Source organism: Empidonax traillii, unplaced genomic scaffold (assembly GCF_003031625.1).
Source record: "Empidonax traillii isolate 1590-97213 ecotype Southwest subspecies unplaced genomic scaffold, ASM303162v1 scaffold1433:size205388, whole genome shotgun sequence".
NCBI lineage: Eukaryota > Metazoa > Chordata > Aves > Passeriformes > Tyrannidae > Empidonax > Empidonax traillii.
In genome coordinates this window covers 179,764-188,586 of record NW_020956626.1, presented here as the reverse complement: position 1 = coordinate 188,586, position 8,823 = coordinate 179,764, and the positions used below count along the sequence as shown (strand labels likewise).

General features: G+C 58.4%; 2 protein-coding genes across 2 annotated transcripts in view; both read left to right on the top strand.

Annotated features, from left to right (window-relative positions):
- The window catches only part of EGR3 (early growth response 3), an 8,449-nt gene extending 6,261 nt beyond the window's left edge, over positions 1–2,188 (top strand). The window contains exon 4 of the mRNA XM_027907270.1: positions 1,724–2,188. Coding sequence (XP_027763071.1) covers positions 1,724–2,188 — 465 coding nt within the window. The remainder of the gene's footprint in view (positions 1–1,723) is intronic.
- Positions 2,189–3,866: 1,678 nt separating this feature from the next.
- BIN3 (bridging integrator 3) overlaps positions 3,867–8,823 on the top strand; it is a 37,074-nt gene continuing 32,117 nt past the window's right edge. Inside the window, exon 1 of the mRNA XM_027907286.1 lies at positions 3,867–3,946. Coding sequence (XP_027763087.1) covers positions 3,939–3,946 — 8 coding nt within the window. The 5' untranslated portion in view covers positions 3,867–3,938. The remainder of the gene's footprint in view (positions 3,947–8,823) is intronic.

Genomic DNA, 8,823 nt, shown 5'->3' with positions numbered 1-8,823 from the left:
TGTAATATATTTTGTGGATGTTTTTATTTCTTGGATTTATAGTACCTTATACTAAGGTTAAAAAAAAAAATTATGCTTGATATTGTGAAAAGGTGACAATTTTCACACACATTTCATTTGCTCATTTGTCATGTTGTAATGCAAATATGATAGTTAATGCATACAGCATTTTTAAGGGAAAAAATCAGAAATATTGAACTGATGTATTGTTGTACCATTTGCACTGTGAGCAAATGCTAATGCAGTAAATATATTGTGTTTGCTGACAATCAAAATCTGTAGTAAATATCTTTATTTGTTTAAAAATGATCTATACTGCTTTGGAAAGGAAAAAAGAAAACACAACAAAACCCAACCAGTAACGTGTAAGGGGGTTGTAAAACGTGCAGGGAAGCGGGTGCTGTGTCTCTTCACGGGCGACTTTGAAACGTGTTTGTACAGACTTTCCTTTTTTTTTTTAATTATTATTATTATTATTTTTTTTTTCTTTCCCCTCCAAGCGTTGTATTTCCTTAAATATTATTTTTATACGATTTAAAAAAAAAAAAAAAAAGAAAAAAAAAAAACAATAACCCATTTCTTTTCTCAGCCCCCCCCAACACCCCCACCCCAACTTCCTCCTTCAGTTCTGTTCACAGGGATGGCACAGCGAGACCAGCTGGGTGACCCCGAAGGCGACCGGCGTGTCCCCCTTCCCGCTCTTTTCCCGCCCCGCTCCCCCAAAATCTGCGTCCTTGGCATGCCCTTGGCCTGGCATCCCGGTTTTTCCCCGCTCGTGCCGCCGCCCTGACCCCGTTGCCACCGTTATTTTTTTTCCTGGCGGCTTCCAGGGGCTGTCGGATCACGGTTGGGCCAAAGAGGATCGCGCCGCTTCAGCCGGTAATGCCCCCGGTGCCCTTCGCCCGCCAAATCGCCCCCGGGGCAGCGCCCGGAGGGGATTTGATTCCCAGGCTGGATGGCTTGGGATAAAAATAACCCGCCGGGTTTCAGCGCTGGCACGAGGAACGAGTGGGAGAAGGAGCTCGGAGGCGCTTTGGATGTTTGGGATGGCGGCGTGCGTGGTGGTTGGATCCGTCCCCCCGGGGGATCCAACCTGGGGGCTCCTGGAGCTGAGGCTGTGCTGGAGGATCCCAGACCGAGGGTCTGGGGGTCCCTCGGCACGTGTGGGTCCAGCCCTGCTGGGGTGGAGCGCGGTGGAGCATCCCGCAAGTGTCCCCTTGGCCGAGGCCTTGCTGGTGGTTGGTGTTGGCTCTGTGGTCTTTCCCGGTGTTCCCGAGGCACAGAGGCGTTGGAATTGTTGTGTGGTTTCCTGCGGATCTGCGGTTGGGCCCGGAGGAGCTGCTGGCTGCTCCAACCACCCCAGGGCCTGATCAGCCCAACTCGGGGGATTGCTGAGCCCCTTGGCTTGGAGGGGCTTAAATCTGGGGAGGATTTGAGGGGCTGACAGTGGCTCGGGGCCCACCCGGCCCGGCCAGGGATGGCACCTCCTGGCACTGAGGACTTGGCTTTGGAGCCCACGGGGGTGCTCCGGTGCCTCCGAGTGGATTGCCATGTGGTTGAGGCTGGAATGGGATGAGCTGGGACTGTCCTTCCCTCCGGGAGGTCCTGCAGCCCCCGGGGGGCTGTGGGTCGGTTTTGGAGCCGCCGGTGCCCACAGTGTCCTGAGGTGAGCCGAGATGGATGGTAGGAACCAGAGCCACCGTGGCCCCCGGTGCCACCCAAGGTGGTGGTGGTGGTGGTTGTGCCCATTTCCACCGTGCTGGAAGACGCCGGAGACACCGGGAGCGGGCGGGAGACGCCACAGCGAGGAGCCACCCGAGGCCGCGCCAACATTTTCGGCTCCTTCCACACGGGCGAGGAAGAGGAGGAGGGAAGGAGCCCACCAGGTCCTGGGCACCTGCTGTGCCCCCCCTCCACCCCGGGCCCAGCCGTCCCCGAGGGGCAGGAGCCTCCCGGCGCGGAGCAGGAGGCCGAGGAGCACCGGGAGCACCCTTGGGTGGCGGAGCGCGGGGAGCGCGTGCGGCACCTTGCACGAAAAATGTTGGTTGCTACGGAAACACGGCACTTTCCATCCCCGTTCTGGGCTATCTGTGTTCTGGGGAGGAGGGAAGGGCTCCCAGTCACGTACCAGCCCCGCACAGCTTGCTGCCTCTCCCCTCCTCGACGGCACGGCCGGGGTCCCTGCTGAGGGTCTTCGGGGCTTTGCAGGACGTCGGTGAACCCCAGAGCTCTCCACGGGATGGGATTTGCCGCTGAGGAGGAGCACCAAGAGCCGAGACCCCGTCCTCGGGGTGGGGAGAGAAGAGGACCCTCGCCCCAGAAGCTCCTGGTTTTGCAGCTGGCGCTGCAGATGTTGGTGGGATTCTTCCCTGCTCTTCCCAGCTCCAGCTCTGCTGCCTGGCAGGAGATGGAAGGTCTGGATGGTTCTGGATCACCTTGATCCTCGTCCTCCTGTGCCAATGCCATGTGGATCCCCTTTCCTTCCTCCCCACCCCTGGCCAGAGTGTTCTGGGGGAAGGGGCCAGACTTGTCCCCCTCAGCATGTGCCTGGGATGGGGGGACACACCGGGCAGAGCCTCCATGGAAGACGCTCCCGGAGCCCCATCGGGATGACAGATCTATGATCCGCTCGCCCCAGCTCTGCCACGTCCCCTGCGCCCCGAGGTGGGGTCACCACAGTGGGGGTGGCAGCCAGGAGCAGCAGGAACCACCTCCCTGGCACCAAACTCCCTCCGTGGGGGGATGCACCGGGATCCTTTCGGCTTGGGGTGTGCCCTGACACCCCACCAGCACCCCAAAAAGTGATCCCTTTCCCCCACAGCCTCCCCTCTCCACCAGTCCCTCCAGATGATTACCCCCATCCCGGCCCAGAATGGGACAACTGGTGGGGATTGACACCCCCCCACCCCAGCCTTGTCCTCCCCCTCCCTGCTCCTTTTGGGCTAATCCCTGTCCTCACCGGTGTCGGTGACACCTTCCCAGTTTAGCATCATCCTCCCTGGCTGTAATTACCTGTGCTGTTTATTTACCTCCACCTGCTAATTGATAAAGCCACCCCTGGCACCCACCCCAGGCCTCCTCCCCGTGTGCTGGCATGTGCTGGCACCGGCCTGGTGTCACCGAGCCCCTTCCCAACACCGGGATGTCACCCCTGGGGGGGGTCCCAGGGCACCCAGATCTCGGGGTGGGGGGGCTTTGCCTCACCCTGGGGGTCACAGGGTGGTTTTTTGGTCTCCCAAAAGGCTTTGCTGCCCCCCCTGCCCCTGTCCAGCCTCCCCAGGGTGGGGCTGGAGGGGTTTCCCCACGAAATTGGGTGTTTGTTCCCCCAAGTCTGACGCACCTTTCTGCTGCTCTCCCTTGGGATTTCCTGGGCTGGGACAGCCCCGCTTGCCCCTGTGCCCTCAGCCACCCCAGGGATGCTCCTGGGCACCCCCTTTTCGTGCCCTTGCCCACCTCAGGGGCGATCCCAGGCAATTCCTCCCGCTTGCCCACCAAAGGATGGTCCCAGGCATCCGCTCCCAAATTCCACTGTCCACCCCGGGGATGCTCCCAGGCAATCCCTTCCACCTTGCCCACCCCATGGTGATCCCGGGCATCCCATGCTCATGCCCTTACTCACTTTTTTGGGGTTTTGTGGGCATCCTGGATGCCCCCCACACCCTCTCCTAACCCAGGGATGATCCCGGACAATCCCTGTCCCGTTGCCCACCCCTGGGATGATCCCAGGCCGCCCCTTTTCCTCTCCCAGCCCCGGGATGATCCCAGACAATCCCTGGGGTCACGTCACCCACACAAGTGACGTCACGCGCGCGGTAGCGGTGACGCCACGCCTCCGGCCCCGTGACGTCACGGCGGCGCGCGGCGGGTTCAGAGGCTCGCGGCGCTCCCGGAAGGGGCGGGGCCGAAGGTGGCGGCGCTTCCGGGAACGGCGGGGGAACATGAGCTGGTGAGTGCGGGGGGAACAACCGGGAATAACACCGGGAATAACACCGGGAATAACCGGGACAGGGAACCCCGGGGGTAACCGGGACAGGGACCCCCGGGAATAACATCGGGAATAACCGGGAATGGCACCGGGAGTAACAGCGGGAATATCACTGGGCATACCGGGACAGGGACCTCCCGGGAACACCCGGAAATAACAGCAGGAAAAAAAAACACAGGAAATAACTGGGACAGGGGACCGGGAACACTGGGAATAACACTGGGAATTGCACCAGGAATAACACCAGGAATAGCTGGAATGAGGACCGGTGGGGTCCCAGTGCTGGCCAGGCTTGTCCCGGTTCCTGGACTGTCTCCAGGGGCCTCTGGATCTGGCTGGAAGTCCCCAAAGGTCCCCAGTGCCCTGACCCGCTGCAAACCCGCCCTCAACACCGGCAAAGCAAAGCTTTTTTCCCTCCAAAAAAAGAGGGAAAACCATTTCCCCACGTGCCCTGGGATGGGACGGATTAAGTTTAAAGGAAGGCCTTGGAAGGTCGAGTTTTCGGGTTGGAAGTTGTGGTTTGGGAACCTGCTGGGGTAACACAGTGATGTGCTCACAGTGACTGCTAAAAGTGGTTGGAAATTCAGGATTTATGTCCTGGGATCGCTTTTGTTGTGCTCTGCTCATCCCAGAACAGCAACAGTGTTGGCTACGGGGGGGTCTCGGAGCCGCCTTTTCCCAGCCTGCCCTCGGGAGACGTGTGGGAATGGACACATTTCTGGAAGAGAGAGAGACCTGCTGCGCCCTCCTGGTCCAGGAGGGGCTGTAGAGCCCAAAAATGTGAGGGATAAATAATTCCTTCAGGTGTGGGATGTGGAATCATTTTGGGAACAGTGCCGGACGCTTCCCAATGTCCGGCCGCTCCCGGGGACCTCGCCTGGGGACTGCCACATGTCACCACGACACACGTGGCTTCTGCTGGGAGATGGGGTGTTTTTTGCCTTGTTCTGGGGAGGAAACTGAGGTCGCTGCCGGTCGAGGGGGGAACTGGGGACTCCGGGAATTCTGAGCCTGCTCTTTCTTCTCCGGCCGCGTCAGCGCCCGGAGCGCGGCGGCTCCGCTGACGCACGAGAGGCTCGCACGCTGCAGGGTCCCGGGGCTGTGTCAGCCACACAATCACCCTCAGTGCAGCCTCTGGAGCGTCCACCCTCCCCGCTGGTGATTCCTGGAGCTGCCCTGCCGGGATGAATCGGGGCATTCACGGGGGAGCCGGAGTTCAGGGCACGGCGTGACGTCCGTACGGGGGGGGTTACGCTCATGCTGGCGGTGCTGACACATGCCAGGGTCGTGCCCCCTGCTCCTGAAATGTCACAGGGAGGTCCCTGCGGAGCGGGGGAGCTTGTTCCAGCCCGGGATGATTTGGGAGGCAGCGTTAGCTCAGCTGGCACGTGCGTCTCCCCGGCGTCGGGCACCACCAGGCCCAGGGCAGCTTGGATTAAACCCCCTTTCTCCAGGAATTGGCTGCTGCAGCCGAGGAAGAGGATGGAGCTTCATCCTCAGCACCGTCCTGCATGTAACTCTGCCTCCAGTTTGGCTCCTGGGCACTGGTGTCCTTAAGTTTTTTTGTGAAGGAGATCCCTAGACATTTACGGGCTGTTGGCGGGTGGATGCCTTGTCGCGTCATGTGAGGTTAATCCCGTGCCTTTCCTCGCTCCTTGTGAGCTCTCTGTGCTTCATCAGGACTGGGAATACAGGGAACACTGCCAGGAGCACTCCCAGGAACACGGGAGTGACCCAGGAAAAGTGCTCGGAGTGAGCCGCTGGTGACAGAGGCTGGATCAAACCCCCAGATTCCCAACTCCTGTGCCCAGGCAACAAGGCAGTGCTGTCTTTCTAGGCTAAGCTTTATTTAGAGCAGGAGTAGGCTTGTTTTGGGAAACAGCCTTGCATGGACAGACGAGAGGTTTTCCAAATCCCAGCGGAGCTCCGTGGCTTCCTTTCGGCTTTAGGATGGGGATCTCCTGAAGCATCTTCATCTCCCTCTTCCTCCCGTGCATTTTGGAGGAGAGGGAGGAAGACACTCCAGTGATTACCTTGACCATCACTCCTACAAAAATAAAGGGTGTTGTTTTCTACTGTATCATCCCCCTTATTGCCCCGAGTGCCTCAGTTTTAACTGTGTGAAGGGTTTTTTTTTAAGCTTCGTGAAACCACGTAAAACCAAGCGTGGTTTCAACCTGTAACCAGGCTCCCAAATATCCCCTGCTCTGGTTTCCCACTCCCCCAGGTGATCTCACAGAGGATGGGGGGAGAAAGAGGGGCTTTCAGCAGCGTGCCAGCTCGAGCTCCCGGCACCGCTGCAACAGCTGGTATTTACTGGGAGCAGAAAATCTGGGAAGCAAACGTTGCTGGGGAGCGAGGAGTGTGAAGCACGTGCGCTCGTGGGGCTCGGGGCAGGGCTGTGGGGACCATATGCCTCCTGGCAGGCAGCTCTCCGGGTGGACTGGGGAGCTGGGGAGGCAGGGTGGGAACGGGTGGTCACGCAACGCTGAACTCCCCAGACCCGACCCGGGGCGAGAGTGAGTGTTTCCTGGGATATTTAGGGATGGAGGCGAGGAGGAGCCGCCTGCCTCTGTGTGGCAAAGGGAAAAGGAGGCGGCGGCGGAGCTGGGGCGTCGCCTAAAAGTAGGTTTGTTGGTTCTTCCCTGTGTTTTCCGTGCTCTGGAACCGTGACCACGTCGGGCAGGTGCGATGCAGACACAGCCCCAAGGCGCTGGTTCCTTCCCACCCAACCAACACTGATGTTTCTCCGGAGCTCCCCCCTCCTTCCCTCCAAGGTTTCACTGATACCGGGATCTGGGGATGGGCACGGGATAAAATTAGCCCGGATGAAGCAAGTGGATACCAAAGCAGTGAGCGAGGCGTGCACGGCTCCCAAACACCTCCCTGCTCCCGCAGCGCCCGTGCGGGGAGCTCCGCGCATCCCAGAGCTTTTATCCCGGCGAAACCGGGTGGAGCAGCCAGGAAGAGCCTCGGCTATTCCTTAACTATTAATCTTTCCACCTGTTCTGTCCAGAGCCTGCCTCTCCCCCCAGCCCCCCCCCCAGCCGTGCTCCAGTTGAGCCACAATCGTGTGTTTCACAACCGTGCTCAAAACGGGTATTTTTGTAGCGCAGTCGGGGCCTAAAACAGCCCTGCAGAATTCTGCTCGCCCACGCGCCTGGCGTGAGTAATTTTCTTTTGATGGGTGAGTAAAATATCGTTATATATTTTTTTTTTTATTATTTTCTTTTTTTTCCCCCCTCCCTCCTCGTGCTCCTCTCGGAACGGGTGGGGGAGAGCCGGTTCTGGCATTGTTGTTTTTTTTTTTTTTTTTTGATTCGCTCGAAGCTCTGGCACCGCGCTCGCAGAGGGATCCGCTCCCCCGGGAGCTGCCAAACTTCGGGAAGGTCCCTCCCTTCCCCGACCTGACCTAAAACTCGGGATAAATCGCTGCTTGTGCCTTCTTTTTTACACCTCTTTTTCGCCTTGACACCCCTTCCTTCGTGGTTCAGCGCCTGCGAGTTCGCAGGGGTGGGGTTGGAATCCAGGTGGGATCGCACACCTTGCGGGGTGGGGGGGAGCGTTTATTCCCGTTTATTCCCGTTTATTCCCGAGGGATCGCATCCCCGCACCCCCACCCCGTGACCTCCCCTCTCGCCCGCGCCGAGGAGAACACCCAAACTGGGATTTTGGCGCAGAGTCTCCCTCGACAGAAGCTGTTTGTGATCCGTTGGAATCGGGGTTTTTTTCCCTTTTTTTTTTTTTTTTTGCCTCCGCGCTGTGTTTGGAGCGGTTGCCATGAGTTCCCTGCGAGGGGGAGCGGGGTGGGACGGTGCCTGCAGTTTCCATGGACACCACGGAGCACAGCGAGGCATCCGGATGGATGCTGGAGATTAATGCCTAACCTGAGCCTGCCTCTGAGCCTGGCTCACCTGGGCCGGGCTGGGATCCCCCCCCACTGTGCCAAGGGCCTGTTCCAGAACAGCCCTCCTGGCCGTGGATTTGCACTTTTAGGGGTTTTTAGGGAGCCCAAGGGATGAGAACTCTGGTCCAGGTGCTGTTTTTAGGGGTGAGAACTGTGTCCAGGTTGCCAGGGTTGGTTTCCCTGGAAGCCTTTGCTGTGTTCCCTCTCTTTGGGTCCTGTCCAGGCGGGGACCAGACTCAGGAACACTGAACCACTCCTGCTCCAGCAGCTGCTCATGGAGGTCCTGGCCACCCTTGAACTTCCTGGCCTTCCTATATCGTGAAAAAGTCCTTTCCTGACACCTGCATCTCGTGGGGATGCTTTACCTGAGCGCAGAGGGCATGGCACGGGGAGGAGAAGCTGAATTGAGTTCACTCGATAGCAGAGTGAGAAAGTGAAGGCTCACATCCTTCCTCGTGTGCTCCCCACCTTCCTGTTGATGTTTGCAGGAACACTTTGATCTCTCCTGGGTAGCAGCTGGTCCCTGTGAAGGGGAAGGTTTCCTGGATGCAGTTCCACCTTGAGCTGAACCCGCTCCCGAATCGGGAGCCTGGAAAAAGGGAAGGGCCCCTCCCGTCACAGGGGCAGTTTCTGGAGCAGTTTTGGGTTAGTTCTTGGCCTCGCGTGGGATTGGGTAAAAAATTGATAGTTTTGTAGGATCCCTCGTCACGCCACATGGCAAAATCCTTGGGAAAACCAACCCTGGTGGGTCGGGGTCACCTTCACAGGCTGGGTGTTGTCCTCCTGCCTGCAGGCAGAGAGAGGTTTCTTTCCGGTGAAGGAATTGAGATTTTTGGTGGAAATTCAAGGAGTGAGAAGCTCTGGCGGGGATCCAGCCTGTGCTGGCGCTTGGGGTTTCGATGAGAGGAAGGAAAATAAAAAAAAAAAAAAA